The sequence below is a fragment of the Indicator indicator genome, chromosome 16, assembly GCF_027791375.1.
Source record: "Indicator indicator isolate 239-I01 chromosome 16, UM_Iind_1.1, whole genome shotgun sequence".
In the NCBI taxonomy this organism is placed as follows: domain Eukaryota; kingdom Metazoa; phylum Chordata; class Aves; order Piciformes; family Indicatoridae; genus Indicator; species Indicator indicator.
Window position 1 is genome coordinate 19,152,118 of NC_072025.1, and position 23,819 is coordinate 19,175,936.

Here is a 23,819-nt window from a genome sequence, read left to right on the forward strand (position 1 = left end):
TCCCTCTTACCACCCTCTTGTGCTTACTGCATAGTGGAGCCTCTGTGTAGGGATGCTTAGCCTGGTGGGTTCTCAGCCGTCACAGCATTCCTACCACCAGCCATCTGCAAGGTTGCTGGAGGTGAAGTGCAGAAGCCATGAGAGGGACAAATATTTCAATTGCTTGTCCTGCTGCTGGGACACAAGGAAGTGCAGTGTTGATGCAGAAAGTTGTGGGACTTTTGGTTGAGTCTGCTTTGAAAGTGGATTGAGCTAATCCACCCAAAGGCACTGTCTGTTCAGAGCAGTTATGACCCCTCGTAAATCAAGTCAGGAAAGCGATGGCTTGCACATTTTATTTCTCAGCAGCTTCCCTATGCCAGCAAGCCCAGAGGGATGGGCAGGAATATTTGTGTAGTAGCTGTGACTAGGACAAATTACTGAGGTCCAATTACCCACACCTCCCTCTGACTTTGAAAGAGGAGCTGCATGCTCCTGGAGCTGTTCCGCTGCCCAACCTCCTCCCGGTGTGGCCACCACTCCTCCTTTCCCAGCAGTGAAGGGGGCTAAGTGAAGGCCTACAGGGGTGTTAAGCAGCTGGGTGGATCTCACAAAGCTCTCCTGGGAGCAGGAGGGGGGCAGGACTCTGGCAGTTCCTGGCTGTTGCCAGAATCACAAGGGCATGTGAGTTCCGATGCCGCCGATTTTACAAGGGATATGTCAGTGGCTGAGTTGGACATGCCTCCAAAAGGTGATTTTGTTACATTTATGCCTTTTTGAGCCAAAAATTGAATTGTGGGGTGTGGATGGGAGTTTAGTGCTGAGCACTGATGTAATTTTGGATCCTCAGCCCTGAAGGCAGCTTTTAAAAAAATGATCTCCTCCTGTGTCCCCTGACACTATTTCTTTGCCTCTCAATCATGTCCTTCTGACAGAACAAATACTAGAGTTGACCTTTGCAATGTGACATCCTAATATGTGACTCCTTTATAGCTGTTTTCATCCAAAATGTTTGGCACACTAAGAATCTGCTCCTGCAACCACTTTACCACTGGGCTTAGCACTTTCTGCTCCAAGCAATCCTGGGGGAAGCCAGAAGAGCACTCACATGCACAGAAGTGCTCTACCTGGTGTGACTTGCAGGATCAGGCCCTGGGGACACGTAGCACATGTCTGTGAATAGCTGCAGTTTGAAGCCAGAAAGCCTTGCCCCTCTCATTTATGATCTTTATTCCCTATCAGAGTGCTGTGCCCAGCACTAATCTGACAGCCTCCCCTTGGCTACAGTGCCATGGCAGGTAGTGCTTGGGTCATGTTTACAGCCATCATCTACAACCCTGCTGCTGCTGCTTGGTTTTTTCCCTCCCTCCCCCCTCTCCCCCCAGCCCTGAAACCTTGCTAATTAATAAACTCCCTTAGCTTACCCTGCACCATTTGATCCTGCAGAAATCACAGTGTTTTATCTTATTAGCAAGTTGGAATTAAAGAATTAAAACGCCTCAGGGGAAAAAAAGGAACACAACCACTTCCCTGTGCATCCCTGCTGAAACAACCTTGCACTGTCCCTCAGAAAGCCCAAGCTCAGCCCCACCTTGGGTTGACAGAGGATGGGAATCTCAGCCCAGTGAGTGCTTCAGCTGAAAAGGCCTTTCTGCTCTGCTACTCCTGTTGTGAAAGGGAGAGCTCAGTTAGTGTGGAGAAGCAGTGACTGGAGACAGGGCTGCAGGTCCCTCCCATGCCACCAATGTCCTCTACCACTGTAGGAACTTCAGTTAGTCTTCCCATGCCTCAGTTTCACGTTGTTAGAAGGTGGTCTCTGCTCATCTTCACCAAGGAGATTCACATGCAAAAAGCCCCCCAAAAACAACAACAAAAAATCCCCAAACAAACAAAAAAAAATCAAACAACAAAAAAAATTGCAAAGGACACAGTCACTTTGGTGGTGAGAGAAGGGTAAGTACCTGAGAAATACACAAGGAACCTGTGAGCTGAGGCATTTGTGGCACTGGTTCAAAGAGAATGAATTTTGGAAGACCTCAGTAGCTGAAAAATTCAGAGAGAACAAGGCAGGATCCTTGTTCTGCCCACCTCTGCTTGGTATTTGTAGGGTAGGCAGAACCAGGAGAGAAACCTGCTTCACCTTCTTGGTGATGGGACTTGATTAAATCTGGGGCTGGAGACCACTACCCACCAGGAGGTGTCTACACACTTCCCTGCTGTTTGCCAGCAGTAGAGCACTGCATTTCCCCCCCACCCCCAGGCCCTTAAAAATAGATTCATTAGGAGTACAGAGGGCTGGAAGGGATTCCCAGGATCATCAAATCCAATCCCCTGTTGCATCAATCACATCAGATTTATCCTTTTCATAATCAAGCACCACTATTAAATGTGCTCCTAAGGGAAGACAGTCCCAGAATCTCATTGCTTTAACTCAGAGTTGCTTCTAATTTCCAGTCTCTGCTTAGTCATGGCCCGTTGGTTAAGCAGCAGCTACCTGGCACAGAAGCAAAAAAAAAACAAAAACAACAAAAACACCACAGTTTGCTTAAAATAACCACCCAGAAGTCCTACACCCCCCTCTCTGTCCCCCCAAAATATGCTGAGGCTGCAGAAAGAAGATTGCAAGGTCAGGTAATGATAACAGGGAGGCCCAAGCTCCCTCTTGCCTCTGCCTTGTAGTACAGACTTTACATAATCCCCTGCTGTTAATCTTGACTGATTCAGCTGAGGTACAAGGCAAAAGCAGTCACTGAACAAAGGATCTTCTTTGCTGTTCTTCTCCATAATATCCATGGTGTCACCCTCTCCCTTTTTTGCCAGGTCTAGCTAACAATGAGCTCAACATTGGACTCTTTTTCCCTTTCTTGGCAGCTATCTCCATGCCAATTTTGGCTTGTCTGTACAAGCCAGTACCTGCCCAGCACCTTTGAGGAAGTCAGGGAGTTGCATTACCTCACTTTGCAGGTCAGGGAGGGAAGCACAGAGCCAGCAGCCTTATAGCAACCCAGAGTGACTTCTCCCAGGTAACGAGTGAGAGGATGAGAGGAAATGGCTTTGAGTTGTGCCAGGGGAGGTCTAGATTGGACATTAGGAAAAAAAACTTCTTTACTGAGAGAGTGGTGAGAGGCTGGAACAGGCTGACCAGAGAGGTGGTGGAATCATCCTCCCTGGAGATCACAGAATCACAGAACATTAGAGGTTGGAAGGGACCTCCAGAGATCATCAAGTCCAACCCTCCTGCTAAAGCAGGAAGAGATATTCAAGAAGCTGTAGATGTGGTGCTTCAGGATCTGGTTTATTGGTCATGGCAGCTGGGTTGTGGTTGGACTGGATGATCTCAAAGGTCTTTTCCAGCCTTAGTGAGTGTATGATTCTGTGAACTTCAAGGGCAGCTTCCCTCCTCCAAAACACCCCTGGCAGCCTTATTCACCCCAAACCATGCGAGGGAAGGGGCTGGTGAAGCAACCTGTCGTGTTGCACACGGGGTCTGCTGTGTGCCATGGAGATGATGTGATGCTCTAGACACATGGTTTCCTTGCTTCACAGCCCTGTCTGGTTAGTTAATCAGAGTGCACAAGGAATGGGTGGGGAGGCAGAAGTAGGTTGGGGGTAGGCTGAGGTGCTAAACCTCTGCATTCCCCAGGAGGTGTGACCCAGCCCAGTGGAGGCAGCACCACAGAGTGGCACACGTGCTGAGGTCAAGGCACTGCCATGCAGTGCAACCAGAGTGACTAAGGAGAAAGCTCACCTGCCAAAAAAAAAAAAAAAAAAAAAAAAGCCTTTGCAACTAGGACGCTGCAATCCCATGGTTGCTTATTTAACTTGGCAGGGATTCAGCTGAGACAGGCACAGAGGGGAGGTGGCAGAGCTGATCTCAGTACCAGCGTGGGGGATTTGGACTTTCTATTTCAGTGCTCTTGTTTGGAAAATAAATGCATCAGAACTCCATCCTTTTTTTTTTTTTCTTTTTATTTTTTTTGCCTCTGTTTTCTTTCCCCCTTTTTCCCTTCCCTCCCACCCCCCTCCCTTTTTTCCTTTTTTTTCCCCCCTTTTTTTCCACTTTCTTTTTCCTTTTCCCCCTTTTCCCCTTTTCTCCCCCTTCTTTTCTCCTTCCCCCCTTCTTTTCTGCTTTCCCCTTCTTTTCTCTTTCCCCTTCTTTTCTCCTTTCCCCCCTTCTTTTCTCCTTTCCCCCCTTCTTTTCTCCTTTCCCCCTTCTTTTCTCCTTTCCCCCTTCTTTTCTCCTTTCCCCCCTTCTTTTCTCCTTTCCCCCCTTCTTTTCTCCTTTCCCCCCTTCTTTTCTCCTTTCCCCCCTTCTTTTCTCCTTTCCCCCTTTTTCATTTTCCCTTTTTTCATTTTTCTCTTTCTTTCCTCCTTGTTTCACCCTTTTTTCATTTTCCCCTTCTTTCCTCCTTTTTTTACCCCTTTTTCTTTCATTTTCTCCCTTTTTTTATATTTTATCTTTTTTTATTTCCTCCCCCTTTTTTCTCCCCCTTTTTTTCCTTTCCCTCCTTTATTCCTTTCTCCCCCTTTTTTCCCATTTTTTCTTTTCTTTTTTCCTTCCCCTTTCTCCTCCCTTTTTCTTAATTCCCCCCCCCCTTTTTTCCTCTTCTTTTCTTTTCTTTTTTTTTTCTTCTCAAAGCACTATTTAAATGCCATAGGAATCATTCAGTGCCCACCTTAATGTTCCTAACAAATTAAAATATTTTATTAGTCCATAATCTGAAAATCATTACCGTGTCTGCTATAAAATCTCCAGGCTCTCCAGAGGGAATGATGTCAGTGTGGGTCTAAAATGTATGCAAATATATTTCACAGCCATAAAGGTGCCAGGGGTCAAACAGGCAGCCCCCAGCCCCACAGGCTGTTAGTGTGAGGGAGTGAAATGCATCTCACAATGGAGAGGGATCTCTGGGTTGGTTTTCCTGGAGGCCTGCAGGTGAATGCCTGTGCCTGACTGGTTTGGATGGTTTCAGAGGAAGGAGTTGGTGCTGTTCCCACACACCTCTCTCTTGGTGAGAGTAAAGAAGCTCTGCAGATAGCTCACCACCATCACACCTGAGCCTGCTCATGAAGACAGGGTGGATGCCTGTTCCCCCCAGGCACCCACATGCCCCCCCTGTGCCACCTTCCTCTTGAATATGATTGAATGTGTCCCTCTGATGCAGGGAGGGCAGGACACAGCTGCATGCAGCTCACAGAAAGCAGCCCACACCCAGGCAGCTGGCAGCTGGAGAGGCTGGGTGACCAAGCAGCCCCTGCTTTGGCCAGGTGACACCATTCACTCCCAGAGCAATGCCTTCTGAGTTGGTCCTTTGGCCCCTGCAGAGCCAGTGGGCTTCTGCTGCTTACTTCTCACTGGCTTGGGCAAGTGTCAGATGGCTCAAAGATTAATTACCTTTTAAATGGCTGGATTTTCCTCTCCACAGATGACTGCAGTGGAAAAGACAGAAGTACTGGGATAATTCACCCTGGTAATACCCAGCAGGTTATCCTGTACTTACAAGGTCACCAGTTACCACGTAATTAGACCTCCAACACAAACAAGTCTGTGATAGATTTCCAAACCACTCTTCCCCCTGTGTCAGAGAAGCAGAGGGGATGGCAGCAAAGTGCAGGCTGAACCCTCATCAGGTGCAGTTAAAGCTGTTAAATAGTTTAAAACTCAAGCTGGGGGAGGTGCAACGAGAGGGCACCAAGGCCACCTGCACCTGTCAGTGAGTGGGAGGAAAAAGAAAACCAGAGCACTTTGTCTAGCAAATGCAGGAAAGTCAGAGCAGAAAGGAGGCCTTTGAGGCAGCTATGTGTGGCAGGTGGCTGAGGGCTGAATGGCAGCAATGGTCTCTGCTCTTTGAGCTTCATTAGGGAGAGCTTTGCCAGTGCTGATGGATTGTGCTGAGACACAGAGTTGCATGGCTGCTGGATGATGCTCATGGGGCCACGTGGGATGCAGCATCAGGTATCCCTGTGGGTCAGGAGGAGGAGGAGATGATCAGGACACCCTACCTGTGCCTGCTGCCTCCTGGAGCATTTAGAAGAATGACAAATGCCTTTGATTACCAAGCACAAATTCTAGCAGCAGCTCATCACACCCCTCAGGTGGCTAACAAAGCATCGAGCCTGTGCTGATCAATACACAGCAAATATGGCTGCAAAGTGAGACTATGGCCACCCTGCATTTTGTCTTTAGAAACTGTGTCCTCTCCAAACCAAGCACAGTCCCTTGTGGGGGGTGGCAGCTCCCCAGAAAGCTTGTGGCCTTCAGGGTGCCAATGAAACAAAGGTCAAGAATCTAAGTCAAAGAGCCAAACGTGTACCTCTATAGCAATCATTACCTGCAGTAGTCTTTTATTAGACAGCCACACCTCCCTGGCTCAGCCTCACAAAGGGTATCCATAAGGTCAACAGCTTCTGGAGAGGTGCAGCAGGAGCAAAGAGAGTGTGGAGCAATTGATTGCTGAGGATGGAAAGAGCTGTATGTAAATAGCCTGTCTAGAGGATGACCAGAGAGAGAGGAGATGCGGTGCCTGATTGCAAATATTTACATAGTTGTCAGCTTGAAGGTGAGGCAACGTTGAGAGAAGTATATAGGTGTTAGCAGAGGGACAGAGCAGTGAGGATGAGGCTGGGGAGCATCCGTGTGGCAAGCAGGAAATTTCCATCCTGTAGGCAAGGCTCCCTTGTGGTTTCCTGAGGCAGGCTGTGAGCTGCCTGGTGGGAGATATGGATTGGCACCTATCAATACCTTAGCAAATCCTTTAAGGGCCCTCTCTTACAAAGGGAAGAGGGCAGAATGGAATTTAATAGGGGTTTTTAGCCCTCCTGCCTAGGCTGGGAAGCTGTTTCCTAGGCAGACATGTGTGTCCTTGCCACTGCATGCTGCACGCACCCATGCACAGCGTTAGCTCCTGGGCTAGAGCAGCTTAGCCAGAGGCAGCAAAACCAGCCAAGGCTCCAAGCCCATCCTCTGTAGTCACGTTTCTCCTTGAAGTAAATGCTCCAGCAATGACATAATTGAGGACTGTCCTGTCTGCTCAGCACATGTCTGCAGGGGTCATACATCCTACCAGACACTGCAGAGCATTAGCGGTTTCTTCAGGCTCGCTTTCTCCTTCCATCCTTCCTCTTGTGGCTAACCCTAATGGAGAACTGGTGGCTAGAGACTCCTCTAGGAAAGCTTGCCTGGTTCAGAAAGCTGACCATCAAGGAGCAGCTCTATATTATGGCAAAACCAGTCAGATGTCTCCTACCGGGTGCTAGGTTTGTGAAATGGTCCCAGTGGGGCTCGCTAGGAGGGAGCAGCTGGCTGGCTACAGGAAGGGGAGCAGAAGGCAACCAGTGATATCTGCATGGCCACTTAGTGCTTGAGGGCTCTAATGGCAGCTGGGTACCAGGGTCCTGTGTTTGTGGGTTTCCTTATTTACTTGCACTGCTGGCTGCATCAAGTGGGGAGGGAGCATTTCGACACAAGGCTGTTAAACTTCAACAGCTCAGTCCTACTCAAGGGCATCTAGAAAACAGAAGTAAAATAAAGGAGCAAACTTCAATGCACAGAAAGTCTGGGGTGGAAAAATAGTGTGGAAGAGGATCCAATGCTTCATTCCTTCACATTTTCAAACTCAGCTTGTCTTCCAGCTGAATCCTGAAGTCAAACCCCAGCCTCCCCTTCTGCACATGGCACTCTTTTGGCTATCACTAGTTTTGGTTCTGCCACTTCCCAGTGCTGCTGCTGCTTCTTCAGCACAGCTGGGCTCAGATGGGTGCAGTCTCTTCTCTGCCTGTCCCTCTTTGGCTGTGTCAGCATCTACAGCCTCTCTTTTATGTGCCACACCACTTTTTGACAGGGATGCTTCAGCTAGGCTTGTGAAGGGTATGTCAAGGGCAGCCTGCCTTATTTTAGGTCTCAGGAAGTTCAGCCTTTGGCATCACAGATTCATTGTGCCTCTACATTGGCCTAACTTGTGGTAGGTGGTTGTGGAGGGAGGAAGTTTGCCTCTGCTGTGAAATGCAGCTCTCCATTCAGCAGTGCCAGAGCTGGCACAGCTTTCCCACTGGCACTGATGAGTTTAATCACATCATTAGTAGGTGTGACACTGCAGCCTCCCATGATGAGCTCTTTATTTTAACACAACTTGCAGCGTGTTTGTCTGAGATGCCATCTGTGCCTGCACTGCCTTCATTAGGAGAGAAAGCCTGTGCATCCTCTGAAGTTGGTCTCTATTTCTGTGATGCTTCCCTGCTGAGAGAGCACTGTTCAGCTGAGGTGATGGGAACTTGCACCTGAAGGAAAGCACCATCACCCAACTTAAACAGGCCAAAGAAACCATTAGGAAGCACACCACTGGGAACCATCCTCAACTGGCCTGCAGGGAACTGACTGGAAGGAATAATCCAACTGTTTTACAGCTGGAATAATCCAACTATTTCATTGCTGTAAGTTTTTCATCTTGGTAAAACACTAAGACACCCCCCCCCCCTCCCCCCCATCCTTCAATCTGAAGTACTCTTAAGCTTTCAGGCTTTTGATTTTTTGTGCCTCCTTACCATGACTGCCCATAGAAGCCTGCCCATCTTTCAGATACAAAAGGTGTTACTGAGATTTGTGGGTGCAGATCTCAGCATCTAATCTTCCCCCTTAAAAACTCCATCCTCAGCTGTACAATCTTATAGGTAGCCTTTTTTCAGCCACGGGCAGCATGCCCACAGTGTTTCACTGCTGCTTGACAAGACTCACAAATGACAAAGCAGGCAGGAGCTGCCAGATCGTGGTCCAGCTGCATGTAGGGAAAGGGACTGCCTCTGTAGGGAGTTCCCACACCCTGTGCTGGATTAAATTTCTGTCTGTATGCTGCCAGGCCTCTGCTCATTGAATCTGACATTAACAAGAAATAGATTTCCAAACAATCTAGCCTAATGAATTTTGAATATTATTATGATTAATGCCAAGGCATTTGAACTGATTATCCAGCAACCAGAAGTTAAGTAATGGAGCCTTATCTAAATCATGTGTAGTCCTCAGTCAGGAATGGCTCTGACTGCAGACAGAGAGAGAGAGCATTATTGGTTACCCAGAGGGGAGGCACTGTCAGGACAGGCAGAGAAGGACGATGGAAGGGGAAGATTATGAGATACCAATCTGAAAGCATTTTAGCACAGAGAGCTCACACATGCAAGTGCTTTATTGGTCCTGTATCCTAAGCTGCATGTCTCAAGCCATTTGGAGTCTTTGCTTTTATATCACCAGGTTAAGAGTTTCTGGGCAAATCTTATTCCTACTTCCCAAAGCCAGAAACTGAGCTGATTTTCATTCCCTGCCTTGCCAGAAGAGCAGAATGCTGATGGATGTCATTCTTCCATCATGATGGTTTAACTTAGCCTCTATCTGATTAGCTTTTGAGCTATTAAACACTTCTTGTAGCATTACCAGCTCACTGCAAAATGATAATGCAGATCAGTCATGGGCAATTTCTGTTGGTACTTGCAGCCTTTGCAGGCTATAGATTCCCTTTGAATCTGGAACTAGCTGGCAGCTGTGCTGTTTTCATGGGTATTGCACAGCTCTGAGCAGGCCTGTCCTAAACTAGACTCTAGTGTGGTGGTGCAAGGGTCTCCAGGCTGGTGGAGGTGAATTGGTAAATCCATATCATATGGTGCCTGACAAACTATCTGATGGCTGCAGTTTGAATATGTTTAAGTGGCTTTCCTACCACCTGCTGTTTACCTGGGCAGTGACCAGCAGAAAGGTGGCTTTAATTGGTAGGTGTTGAACAGGTGTGGTGCCCCTGTCGTGGCTGCAGCACAGAAGCCACTAGCTGGATGCATCTCTCTGCAGAACCACCCAGTGCTAAGCCACAGCCAAGCAGTGTGGTTCCTGGGAAGCCATCGCTTGAGTCCTTCTTCAGTGCTACCAGTTTGGGCTCTTGTCACTCTGGGCCACAAGAAGCTTTCAGCAGGTGACCTAGGGGATCAGGAGGCTGGCCAGTTCTCCTTCACCTGAGAAGGCTTTAGTGGCAACTGGTAGGACAGAGCTTTAGGACCTGTTGATGGCCTTGCTGAACTCTTTACTAGGTGCTTTGCAAACTGCAGCTGCTCTGCACCCACATCTTCCCAGCTGAATGAAGCAAGGCTGGAATTCCTCACAGGTTATGTCCCGGGGTTGGAGGTCCTGGCTTTTGGAGCATTTACTGGTCCAAAAATGAGAAGTTGGGTCCTGGCTTTTGGAGCATTTACTGGTCCAAAACTGAGAAGCTGGCCTTCATTCCTCTGCAGGCTGGTTGTGCAGCCCTTTCCTAGCAGTGGGTGCTGCTGCTTTGAGTTCTGGGAAGAAAAGGGGAGGGGAGAGCTGTGGTAAGGAGCACAGCACATAGATTATTGGCAAACATAATTAAAAATATATGTGAGATTACTCCTCTGTTTCCCTTTTCTCAAGCATCCTCTGCATTACCTCTGGCATTTTTAGATGGCAGATAATATAACTGAGAGGACTCTTGGGTACAGGCAGATCTCAGAGCAGCAGTGATTTATCTCAGGCCCTTTTGAGGTAGCAGAATTTAACTCTAGCTACAGTCACCCCTCCATGTCTGCCCAACCCCCACCCCCCTACTCCATTTGCATAAGTAATTGGCAGCTTGTTAATGGCTCATTAGGAATGCTGAAAACCGTGGGATTAAAACACAGTCAGTGGAGCAGAGATGAGGGGAAGGGGGAGAAAGGCCACTGTCCCTGCTTGCAAATGACACCACTTGATTCAGTGTGATTCAGAATTACAGGTCATAAAGTAACTAGATTGTTAAATGAAGTAAGGAAAAACAATGTCACTGGCAGGCTTTATTTTTAGACTCATGTTTAAACACAGTATGTGCATCTGGGGGGAACAAACAGTCCCTTGCCAACAGTCCTACTGACAGCAGGAAGGTCTCATCCCCCCCCTTCTCAGTTTCTCATTAACCCTGCCTGGTCAGTCTTTTCTGCTCCTGAGCAAGTCCATCTGGCTCTTTACATCACCTCACACCAGGGACATTTGTTTCCTTTCCCCCTGTTCTCACTGGGTAAGGCCATTTCTCTCCCCTCTGGCAGCAGGTGACATCTGCATCTCCCCTGCTCTGGGCAAGGCTGGGACACTCAGGGCAGGTGCATGCAAGTAGGAGCACCAGCTCCAGGTTGCTTTGTGTGTCCTCTGAAACTCCAAACACCCTTTGTGATGCCTTGCAAAATTGCTGTGCTATGCCTTCAGTCACTGGCATGCAGGGGAGCAGGCAGCAAGCCCCATGCTGTGGCACTGCCAGAGCCTGCAAAGGTAGAGTTGTTTGGTGTGGAACATGAGGATTAGGAGAGGATCAGATCTGCTATTCTCCAGAAAGTGAAGCATACACATCCAGAACACTGCATGGTGAGGACATAAAAGTCAAGTAAATTGAAATGTTTGGGGGAAGCTTTGTGTTGTTTGCTGAGTTTTAAGCTCAAGTTCAGACAGCAGTGACAGCAAAGGCACAAGGCCTGCCAGCAAGGGGAGGGCTGCACAGAGACTTTGCAGTGATGGCTCTTGGATCACTTAGAGGATGCTCAGCCTGGGGGCTGGGACAGCCATAGTGCATGATGCCTTTCAGTCAGGAGAGCACCTTGGGGATTTTTTTGAGGCTAGAGTAATTGTGGCAATGGTGCAGTCTCAGCTATAGCTAGAACCCTTCTTCCTGGGTAAGCTGAACAGAAATGGCAGATAAAATACTTACGAATTGCAGCCAGACACAACCTGCAGCTAAACTGAGCTACCACAGGCAGCTGATTGTAAACTACTTGGGTACTTCAGAGCCTTAGTAAGGTAGCAGTTGAAACTATGAGGTGCAGGACAGCTAACATTCAGCAAAGCTCAGCTCCCTCTGCCGTATCAGAGTTAATACCACTGCTTTGCCCAGGAAACTCTCAGGACTCACACAGGCAAAAAATATGAACACATCTGATAGGGAAAGGTCTCAGTGCTGCTGGATCCAGAACCGAAGGCAAGGAAGGAGTGTCTCCTCCTGGATCCCCAGCCATGAGCAGGCACTGCCCTTGCCTTGCAGCTGAGAAACCACCTTCCCATGCCTCAACCTGATCTGACAAACACAGCCTCACAGAGGTGTGACCTCCAAGAGTTCTGTTTGCTGTTTGTTTTTCTCCAAGAGCTCAGCTTAGCCAAACAGAGAAGTTTTTCCTGCTTCTTGCTTGCATTGCTTTTTTTTTTTTCCTTTTGCCCTTCTGTTCTCTCCAGTGACCCAGCCACCTGTGGCCCTTATTCATACAAGGCTGTCCAGAACTGCTGAATAACACAGCCTGCCTGCAGCAGGGATCAGTGTGTCCTGGTGGGGACATACATCTGGCTGCTGGGGGAAGGTTCAGAGCTAAGGATCTTCCAGAGATCACCCAGCTCCTAGTGCTGAGGTGTCAAGTACAGATGTTCTGGTGTATCCCAGCCTGGGATGACAGCCAGGGCTGCAATTAAAGAAGATCCCAGGTCACCTCTTACCTATAGCAGCAGCAACAGAGACAGCAGTCAGGCAATATCCACTAGGGCAATGGATTGAGTGGATTTTTTTCCTGGAGAAAAAAGGTGCCAAGGTCTTCTTTACTGCTGTGTGATTCTGCACAAACTCTAATGCCTCAGCTTCCTGCACATAAAAGGGAACTTCAAATAATGCTGCCCCATGTGAAGACACCTACAGTGGCTCTTCTGACTTTCCCAAGGCAGGAGCAGCAGCAAAGCCTCCCTGAAGCATGCCAGGGACAGGAAGAAAGCTATCAAATGACCAAGGGAAACAAAAGCATTATTCAATTTGAAAGTTGTGAAGGAAACAAAACAAAAAGGAAAATAAAACACAGTCTTAGAGTATGCCAGAGACCAAACTCTGTTCTTAGCTGAGGTCCATGAAGCAACCTTCAGCTGTGAGAGTGGAAGGGATGAATCAGTAGCTCCCCTCCAAATGCTGCTTTGAGATACAACCAAAACCAGGGCTGCCCAGCAAGAGCTGCCTTTGGCATGTTAGCAGCTGGGTTCCCACCAATACAAAGATCTCAGGAGGGTTTTTCAGCCCTGGTGTATCTCTGTTTGTGGCCTAAACTGCAGACACATTGCACACTGCTGCTCCACTACCTGCTGCTGTACTGTCAAACTCACTGGGGACAGCAAGTCATCTTTTTTCCCTTCCTAATCAGCTGGATGTCATTCAGGAAGCTGGGACAAGGGGAACTTTTTCCCCAGACACCAGCTTGCCTTGGTAGGAGAACAAACCTCGAGCCTTATACAACTACTTGTACACAGCACTTATAGAGCTTTACATCATCAGAGTGCTGCACCAGCATTAAGTAATTATCTCTCTCCCTAATGGCTGTTAATGCTGGCCTCTTGTGAACCTCCCCCAGCTCCCTGAGGCTCATATCTAACACAGCAATAAGCTGCTCAAAGGGAGTGGCTGGTTATCTTGCAAGTCTAGGGGCATGGATGTGTAATGAGTCTTCAGAGCAAAAGCCAGGTGCCCTGGAGTGTCAGAAACATGTGGCTGTGGCCTAAGTCAAGCACTGGGGAGTATCCATTAGAAAAGGATGGAAATGAGCAGGTGATACTGCAATCTTGAAATGGAGACAGGAGAAGGAAACTTTGGCTGCTCAGAGGATATGCACTGATTGCTCTCTTTATTAGTAGTATAATACTGCAAGGTGAAAGAGCAAAGCAGTGGGAGTAGATGTCAGTGTGGGCATGGGGAGTTGGTCTAGGGAGAGAAAGTCAGAGTGCTAAAAATGTCAAGGAAATCTAGACAGCCATGGCAATGGGATAAGGAGGCCAGTCTGCAGGTCTACGAAGCATTACAATAACAAGGAGAAAAAAACCAAGCTTACAGTATCATAGGATTTAAAGAGGGGAACAGAGGAGGCTTCACTTGCTTGAAAGCAAGTCCTCATTCCAGGTGGTGGACTGTCTCCAGGATAGATGGTGCAATGCCACTATTTGAGGACATTTCATCCTTAAGGGCCTTTAGAAGATGAACCTGCATGATAGCTGGGCTCCTCCCATGCTTGACTCCCAAAGGAAATGGAGCAAGATGGAGTGGAAGGATGACATGACTGGTTTAGAAAAGACTCAGCAGTAGCATGCTCCTGACAAGCACCAGTCCTGCATGGTCACTTAGCTCAGAAACCTGCCAGGCTCAGCTCTGAGCAGAGGTTTGACTGGAACAAACTTTCAGCTTCTCTCTAAAGACAGAATAAAGCCACTTCTCAAAGCCAAGGACATGTCATGTAGACTGGTTTTGCAGAAGGATAAACCCACCATTTTTATTTCTCTTTAATCCTGATTTAATAGCATCATTTTGCTTTTTATGCTTCTGGCAATGGCTGGTCCTGTAGAAGAGGTGAGAAGCTGTGAGAATCATGTGCAAGTGCACAGTGGCATGACACAGCTCAGAGCCACTACATGTTATGCAAAGCACTTCTGTCACCCTGGACACACTCTGCTTCCTATGGCATCAGCAGCACAATCCCTCTGTGCTCAGCTCTAAGCCATTTTGCTACATCAGCAAATAACAGGGTATGGCTGACTGCAGACCAGGAAGACTCAACTTTGTGTTCTCTTGCTGTACAGCTTCAGAGCAGGGCCTTTCCCTGCCTTCCTGCATCTGTTACCTCATCTGTGAAATGGGAATTTTAATCCTAATCAGTTTGTGAGGGAAGCAGGAAGGGACAGTCAAAGGCAATGCATTACAAGGTAGTAGTCAGCCTGATGTGGCAGGCCAGGCATTGGAGTGGTTTCATGGTGCTGTTCAATTGCTCTGCTTTTAGTCACCAGCTAAGTGCAAGAAAATGTTTGCTCTTAAAAATGTGGCACTCCTTTTGAGGGATGCAAACACCACCTCTGCAAAGACTACCCAGGAGCATGGCTGAGCCATATTTTGGGACCCAGGCATTTCTGAACGTTGCTTGGGGCTTCCCCCCCCCCCCCAAATTAATTTGATTATTAATCATTATTGGATTAATTTTTCATAAAAGATATATGTCATGTGACATACAGGGCTGAGAGGAAGGCTTTGGCAGTCCCTGGGCTCCAACACATCAGCTAAGCCAAGACTGTGTGTCACAGCCTTGGGACTGCTGTTGACTGTAGATGTCACTTTACTGGCAGTGCTTCACCAGGATGTGTCTAGAGGAGACCAAAGACCTTTATTTTAGGTTATTAAAGCTGAGATGGGACTACTGGCTTCTCTCATCTGCTTTCAGAGCCAGATCCTCAAGAGGTGTAAAGGTCCCATTTAAGCAACACTGCTGTAATAATGTTTGTGTAAGCTGAGGACCTGCATCATGGATCCTGAACTGCTCCAAGACCTGTTCCAGAAGGGAGTTAACTGTGCTCAGGACGTTGTACTACTTGTAACCTCAAATGGTTCTGCAAGATTCAGGATATTACAAATGTAGAGAGCTTTGCAATAAGTAATCATTCTGAGATTGCTGGAAAATTGAAGCGTTAGTGCTGCTTAAAGGAGAATAAAATAAGCATTGACACAAACCAGTTTTTTGCAACAATCAAATTTGATGTATGTCCTCTTCTGTTGATAATGTTTCCTCAGAGTGCTTCACAAGAAGGGAAAGCAACTTGCAAAAGCTGGGAATGCAGGGAAAAGCAAAAAAAAAAATGTGGCCAGGTTTTCAGAGGAACAAAGAAAAGCACATTTCCATTACAGGAGAACATTCCTGGGAGCTCAGAGCAGCAAGCTGAGAACAGCCCAGCCAAGCCTGCTCTAAACAGGAGGTGCAGAGCTGCAATGAGCTTTTTATCTTCATGCATCACAGTTCTGAGCACCTCTGCACTTAGGAAAGAAAGATGCTCCTACAACTAGTAAAACTCCTTCTCTTTTTTGAGGCAGGGTCTGTTTCAGAGTTAGAGCAAGGGCTGGTCTGCAGGCCTCTGAGTACAGCACTGCAAGCCTGAGTCCAAATTCTGTCAGCTCTGGAGAAGCCTGACTGGCAGCCTCTGTGCGGAAAGGCTGCCAGCAGCACATCCCTTTCACCCCTGCTCCAGCACTGCCCCTCTGGCTTCCAAGCACTGCAGTGTCTGTGTGCTGACCCTTCCCCACACTACTTCTCTGCTTTAAGCAGGCTAAGAAATCTGTGGCAGCTCAGGGAAAACTGGCAGCTGGGAGGAGAGCTTCTGCTGTACAAGAACCTTTTTCATCCAAGCCAGCGCAACAATCTCATTATTTTGAATAGCCACACACAGGCTGGAAACTTAGATACCAGCTACCTCCTGCCCTGATCCTTCACAGGACCAGAGAGATTTCAGCCTGTGTGATTCAGCTGCAGTGCTCCAAAGTTAGTTTTTGGTGTCCCTAATGAGACCGTCTTCCACGCAGCACCACACAAAAGAGCTCTTGCTCAGCACCACCAAAACCTCAGACAGAAATGGGTCCTGGAGACTTGCAGCCATACAGCTCTCAGCACTGACTGGTCCTAGCAATTAGTGTTGTCCCACAGATGGTGCTTTTTATGTAGGACAGAAAAGAGAAAGTCTTCTCCTCCTCAGAAACAATTGTTTAGTAAATCTGAAGGTAAATCCATCAGGGCTGCAGCAGAAGTGTGGCCAGCAGGCTGATGGAGAGGGATTCTTCCCCCCTGCTCTGCTCTGGTGAGACCCCCACCTGGAGTATTGTGTCCAGCTCTGGAGTCCTCAGCTCAAGAAAGACATGGACCTGTTGGAGTGCATCCAGAGGTGGCCACAAAAATGATCAGAGGACTGGAACACCTCTGCTATGAGGACAGGCTGAGAGAGTTGGGGTTGTTCAACCTGGAGAAGAGAAGGCTCCAGAAGACCTTATTATGGCCTTCAAATATTTAAAAGGGGCCTACAAGAAAGATAGGAATGGTCTTTCTAGTAGGACTTGTGACAGGACAAGGGGGGGATGGCTTTAAACTAAAAGAGGGGAGATTTTGACTATAGCTAAGGAAGAATTTTTTTTTTTTTTACAATGAGAGTGGTTAGACACTGGCACAGGTTGCCCAAAGAGGTGGTGGATATCCCATCCTTGGAAACACTCAAGGTCAGGCTGGTCAGGGCTCTCAGTAACTTTATCTAGTTGAAGATGTCCCTGATCACTGGGGATTGAACTAGATGACCTTTAAAAATCCCTTCCAATCCCAAACTATTCCATGATTCTATCTGCTGTCCAGCTGTTTGCATGTACCCTGCAAACCCACTGCATACCTGTTGGGTTCCTAGCTCTGGAGAAGGGCAAACCCTGACTGAGAAAGTACTTTACCCTGGCTGGGCAGATCCCAGTGGGACTTCACCCATGAGCCCATCCACTTCCAAACTCTACAGAGGGGCTGCCTTTCTGATCTCCATGCAATGTTTGGCATATTCCTGACTCTGGGAGCCTGCTCTTTACAAACAATCTTTGCTGCGTGGTCCCGCGCTCATTTACACACTCAAAGCCCTCTTTGACAAGGTCTGTAGCACAAAATCTCTCCTGCAGTTAGGTGATGTGCAGATGCCTGTGTGTGTGCATGGTAGAAAACCTCATGGAAGGCAGACAAAGCTCATGCTGTGCTTCTGGTGGGTGCTTGAGAGCACTGAGGATCTGCAAAACTCACAGCAACACTCTGGTGAATATTGTTTGTTGCCTTCTGGTTCATCAGACTGTAGGGCTGGAGTCTGCTCTTGGCATTTTATCATTACAAGCCCATTTTGGGAGGAGAGGACATCGTTTATCTTGATGGATATCACTCCCTATCCATCATGCTAACCAGGTGGGATTGGTGGGTAAGCCCCTGGGCGGTCAGGAAGGCAGTAGCCAGCTCAGGTTTGTTTGGGGTTTTTAGTTTTTTAGCAGCTTTGATGTAGCTCCCAGGGAAGCCCTGAGTTTGTCCACATCCTGTCAGGGCTCACCTCCTTCCTCAGGGCTCTCATCACTCACGTTTCCCTCCTGCCTTTGCCCTCACCCAGGTTGGAGGACACACCATGCTGCCTATCCGCTGGATGCCTCCAGAAAGCATCATGTACAGGAAGTTCACAACAGAGAGCGACGTCTGGAGCTTCGGGGTGATCCTCTGGGAGATCTTCACCTATGGGAAGCAGCCCTGGTTTCAGCTCTCAAACACAGAGGTACAACAGTGCTGAGATACCTCAGCTGGTGCTTTTTAGCTTCTCTCCAGGCTGCTTGCAAAGCAGTTTGTACATAGGCAGTCCCCTTCTCTGCGGTCCCATGGCTCCCATGGCAGAAGTGTCACTGTCCCTGTTTAAGAGCTGGGGAAACTGAGACATGCAGGAATCAAAGGGCTCTGCCAACGCCACGTGCTGACTCATTCTCAGTCTCCAAGTTCTGACATACCCCCATAACAGCCACATCTGACAAACTCTTGGGGTGCTTCCAGAGCTGGGGATATCCAAATTACTGCTGGGATCTGAGTTACTGCTATGCCCTGAATTTCCTAGGCTCCTTTATAGCTGAGCCTCTCACTGCAGTCTCCAGAAAGCCTTTGAAGCCTGTCATGTGGCACTTTTTCCTACAGGGGTATCTATTAGATGTTTTGCCCCAGTTCACTGAGGGCAGAACCATAGGAGCTGGCTTGTCCTTGTTTCTTTGAACAGCAAAACTTGCAGCCCATCAGCATCAGGCTTCACTGTAAAAATGTTGAGGGAAGGCTGGCTGGGATTAGCAGGGTGTCAGAGCTGAGGTTTGAGGCACATCAGCAGAAATACACTGAAAGATTTTTTGCTCAGAATAGCAGGGGGTATTAGAAGAGAGGGACAAGATGCATTGACATAGCAGTGTGTGGGAGCCTTGCACGTTTTTATCCCACTGTGTATCTAATGGATTTCAGAAATTTCCCCCCTTTTGTAATGAAAAATGTGCATTTTCTGCTTTGTGGATACAGATCCCTTAATTAAGTGAGTTGCAGAGATGGCAAATCCAAGGTGTTGCTGTACAAACTCTAATACTTGCCCATTCGTGTGCTCAATGGGGCCTGACTGTATATCCCAAAGTAGCACAGGCAAACATTTTGGAGGCACAAACAAAGGAATCAGTGAGGACAGAAGTTATTTGTCATGCCAGTTAATGAGCTGCTCTTGCATTTCCCTGGGAGGGTACATACAAACACACAGGAATGAGCATGTGTGACTTGGACATGGGTGATTGGCAGATTGGGATATGACAGCTCAGCTACCCCATGCTTTCTGCCTCTGTTTCCTTTACAGTAGGACTGAAAATAGTCACCCTTAGCCTTGAAGGAAAAGGGCTGGTTAAAATTCTGCAGCTGTATTGGCTTTGCAACCATCTCTGGGAAAAGTCTTGGCCTTCCCTTTCCTGTTGCTATATCCACTTCTTTCTGAGTTCTGTGAGTTCCCACTGCAGGCCGTACTGTCCTGGGGAGAGGGACCTATGTTAGCTCTCATCTAGCTCACTTTTCACAGCTTGTGGAGAGCTGGGCAGAACCTGGGTGGTTGCAGAGGACTGGTGCCTCCAGCAGCTCCTCATGGTGAAGTTTCAGAGCAAGTCTTAGCAGCAGCCTGGGCAGAGCTGAGGCAGGTTAACAGGGTCTGTGCTAAGCCCCAGGCTGCTAAGGCTGGTCTGTGAGCAGCACCACTGCTGGCTGTGGGCATTAACAAGGCTGGGATCTCTGCTCTCTCCCTCTCTCCTTTAGTATCCATATAGCTTCATAGCCCAAGAGCATGTTTAGCAGGTGTTGTCACAGCTGGAAGAGACCCTGCCTGAAGCAGAGGAAGGAGGCAAGGCACCACCTCTTGTGAAAGCCTCAGCCAAATCCATTAACTTCTGTCCATACCTTTCCTATGCCCTGGAGAGAAAGGCCCCACCACAGGACTTCTGTGCACGTCCAGGCCACCCTGTCAGAAACCATAACTCACCTCCTCCTCCAAGTGGCCACTGCCAGCAGCTTTCTGGCCACGCAGGCTTCTCTGCATGCTGCGCCTCTCTCCTCTGCTTTCAGCAGGTCCTAATCTCTCCCTTCTGTATTTAAATGCAAACAGCAAAGCGATAAGGATCTGTTGAGCTGTGTGGCTGCCCCATTACTATTCATAAATGATAAATTCCAAACACCCCTTGCTGGGTGGCTTCCCCCAACACACACTGCTTGGGATCTGGGTTTATCTGCAGCGCGTGGCAGGTCACTCGCACGCTGCAAGGCTGAGACTCATCAACTCCAGCTAAGGAGACTAGACTGTAATAGCAGCCCTCTGACAAATCATAACCTCCCTTCTTTTTGCATCCATTCCTCTGGTGAGCAAAATACAAACCCTTAGGTGAGTCTTTTCCAACAGCATCCCTCTGAAGAGACTTTAATGCCATCCAAGAGCTCACATTTCTCTCATCAGCAGCACCAACCTGACTCAGAACCAAGTGTCAGCACTGCAATTATTCTTTTCACCATCCTAGATATGCTTAAAGATGGAATTTAATTTTTTTCAGCTGTTTTCTATGTTAAAATGAGGCAAACCTGCCCATGGACATGGAGGTAGGAGAAGACATTCTGAACTCTCACTTGTAGAACTCTCCTGGGTTTTGCAAAGGCAAGAATTCTTCATTTTCAGGGAAGAGAAATGTAATTTCAGCTGTGCAAAATACTACTTTACTTTGGGGGTTTTAGGGCTTTTCTCTTTCCTGTTTCAATTAGCCAGGAAAAAAAAAATGACATAATGGATTAAAGCTTCATTTCATTTTCTTGTGACCTCCTGTTTAGAGAGTGCATTGAGGTAGGTCTGTGTCAAACGGGGATGGGTTTTGGGAACTGCAAGACTGCAGCTAGAGATTAACTTTTCACTGGAAAACTGTCACTAGCAGCACACAAACAGGTGAGTGCTGAGGAGATTCAGACCTCTTGGCTTCTCAGTGCTCACTAAATACCACCACATCAGCCAAGACATCCTCCAGGAACTGCTAGAAGGGTGTTCAATGCCTCTCTTCTCTTTCTCTCTCTTTCAGGTCATTGAGTGTATTACCCAAGGCCGAGTTTTAGAAAGGCCTCGAGTCTGTCCCAAGGAGGTTTATGACATCATGTTGGGCTGCTGGCAGAGAGAACCTCAGCAACGGCTCAACATCAAGGAGATCTACAAGATCCTTCATGCTCTGGGCAAGGCCACGCCAATCTACCTGGACATCCTTGGCTAGCCACAGCCACTTGTCAAAAGTCCCTGCTCCTTCTTTCCGTCCTTCCTTCCCTCTCCCTCTCCCAACTCCTTTGCCCCTCAGCTCCCAAGCAAACATCTTCATATAAACTCAAGTGCCTGCTACACATACAACACTGAAAGAAACGAAACAGAAAAGCAAAACCAACAAACAAATTCCACAAACCAATAACCTGTAAGGCAGTTTGGCTTATATATATTTATAGATATCTCTCTATATATAACTTCCACACCAATACAGAAAGAAGCTGCTGTTACAGAAAATTATAAGACTGGGAAAAAAAGAAAAGAAAAAAAAAGAAAACAAAAAAAGAAAACTAAAAAAAAAAAGGAGAAAAAAGTACTTAGAAAGGTATATATAATTAAAAAAAAAAAAAAAAGAAAAACAAAACAAAGCTAAAGAAAGGAGAAGGTATCTTTGCCCTGAGCAATGAAGCAGTGAATTGTAACCCTGCTGTGAGTACGGTTAAGGCTGCTGGGCAGGGCTCTAGACTGGCTACAGCACTGATGCCATCCTGGGTAGGAGCCCTGGGAGGAGGGCCTTGCCCTGGTTGTATGATATGCACTGAATGTGTGAAATCAGACCTCCCTTTTCAGCCCTTCCTCCCTCCCTCCTTCCCAGCCCACAGGTGATGGGCGCCAAGCCAGGGCAGTGCCCCTGGATGAACTCTCTTTTACCAATCCCTTCCCTCCCTCCCCCTCGGTCCTTCCCCATTCCTTCTCTGCCTTCCTGCCTTTTTTTCCTCCCTCCAACATTTCAGGACAATTTTTCTAATTTGCTGATTCTTAACTGTATAGACTCAAGGCTTTCGAACTCACAGTCAAAGGATTGTGGCACCTACGGGTAAAACACACCCCGGGAAACCAGCCGTCCCCCCGCAGACTGCGAGCCAGCCTGCCCCAGACCTGCCTCCTGCCCAAGCCGGGAGAGCAGTGGGACCACGGCGGCTGTGCGAGGGAGTCAAAGGGGAGGTCCTGGAGACCCGGTCCCAAATCATCCCCAACACATTTCAGTGTGGAGACAGGAGTGCCGTTCGCCCAGCACGCCCAGCGCAGGAGGCGGCTTTGGGAGAACAACCCCTCCCCATCCCCACCCCTCCTTTTTCTCCCCACCTTTCACGTTGTCTAGCAGACATGGAGTTGTTCCCCCTCCTTCAGCTGTCTGCACCAGGGCCAAAGCAGTTCCTGGTGTAAGACTTCAGCAGGCAGGGTTGGATCCCTGCTCCCTCCATTGCATCACGCAGACAGCTGGGGAGCATCCCTGCATCCCAGCTGGGTGTGCCTACGGAGTCAGCGTATCCCAGCGCTCTTCCTCCTCATCCTCTTCCTTTCCCCCATCCCTGCCCCATGCCTCAGTCCAAGCCTCAGGCACAAGCCAGCCAGGAGAGAGGGAGAGGGACAAGGCTTGGGAACCTACCAACACCTGCCTGCAGCCCCCTTGCCATTCTCCTCACGTCCCCATCACCTGAAAGGATTGATGCATCTGCCTTTGAGCTGTTGTGAAATGCAGAGGCTGAAGAATAGCTCCACAGGCAGCCCCGGGAGGAGGGGGAGGAGAGGGAGGAGGGGAAGCAGGAGAAGGTGCCTTCAGGAGCAGACGGCTCAGCGGATGGCCACAGCAGCCAGCCTTGCATCTCAATGAGGATAAAGGCCTGGCAAGCAGCGACAGGGTGCTGGGGACAGGAGGGAGAGACTCATCCTCACTCTAGCCCGTCTCCCTCGAGCAGGAAATAATCCTGACCTCAGGAAGGGCTGAGTCAAACACTGAAGCTCATCCAGACTGGGCTAAGAACACAAAACTTTTCTGGGTCTTTTATTTTGGTGCTGGTGATGGAGGATGAGGGGGAGCCTCAGCTTGGCAACTGCTCTCAGGAGGCAAGGAGCATCATCAAGGCAATTTTGAGAAGGCAAATGCTGGTACAAAAATAGCCTGCTCAGATGTGGCATTTGCCTAGAAGGGAATGCAGATGGGAGAAGAGGAGACAGAGAAGGGATCCTGACTCCTTCTCCATGGCCAGAGCAGTGTTCATGGCCAGGATGCAAGGGAAGATCAGAGACTGTGGTTATGGCTGGCTACTGAAAGGGAATATTTTCTATCCTCTCCTTACCCTCCTTGCCTCTTGCCAGTCTCTACCTCCCATCCTTGGCTATGGCATGTCCTGGCTTATGGTTGCAGGCAGATGCAGGGGACATTGCCACAATGAGGTTTGTGGTAGCAGCAGTGGCTGTGGGTTTATCATGTGCTTGTGTAAAGAGCAGGGCAAGCCTTGGGTGGGAGATGATGGCTGGCAGTATCCGTTTGGGAGAAAGGGTGTAACCTTCCTCTGTGATAGAGAGATCCAGGACAGACTCTTGCCAATGAAAGCTGGACAGACTACCCCTGAACAGGCACAAGCAACTCACAGCATGGACACCAGAGGTGGCATGGTCAGGCACAAGGGTGTGGACCATGTCCAGGATACCACACACCTCAAGCCATGTATTATGCCACCCCTCAATAGCTAGATCCTGCTCCTTTGGGAGAGGACATCCAGTTTTCCTCATCTGCCAACTTAGGTGTCCCCTTGAAAGGAACTAGATCAGTTAAAGGGTTGCTAGTCCTGGCCTGGCTGCCATTGTATGCAGCCTGCTTTGGCCAAAAGGATTAGAGAGGGAAACTACTTTGAGGGTGCTAGAGCAC

General features: G+C 48.4%; 1 protein-coding gene across 4 annotated transcripts in view; it reads left to right on the top strand.

Moving 5' to 3' along the window:
- The window catches only part of NTRK3 (neurotrophic receptor tyrosine kinase 3), a 250,744-nt gene extending 229,622 nt beyond the window's left edge, over nucleotides 1-21,122 (top strand). For all 4 annotated transcript variants that reach the window (XM_054388351.1, XM_054388348.1, XM_054388349.1 and 1 more), the window contains 2 exons: nucleotides 17,939-18,097; nucleotides 20,937-21,122. In XM_054388351.1, coding sequence (XP_054244326.1) covers nucleotides 17,939-18,097; nucleotides 20,937-21,122 — 345 coding nt within the window. The remainder of the gene's footprint in view (nucleotides 1-17,938; nucleotides 18,098-20,936) is intronic.
- The last annotated feature ends 2,697 nt before the right edge of the window (nucleotides 21,123-23,819 follow it).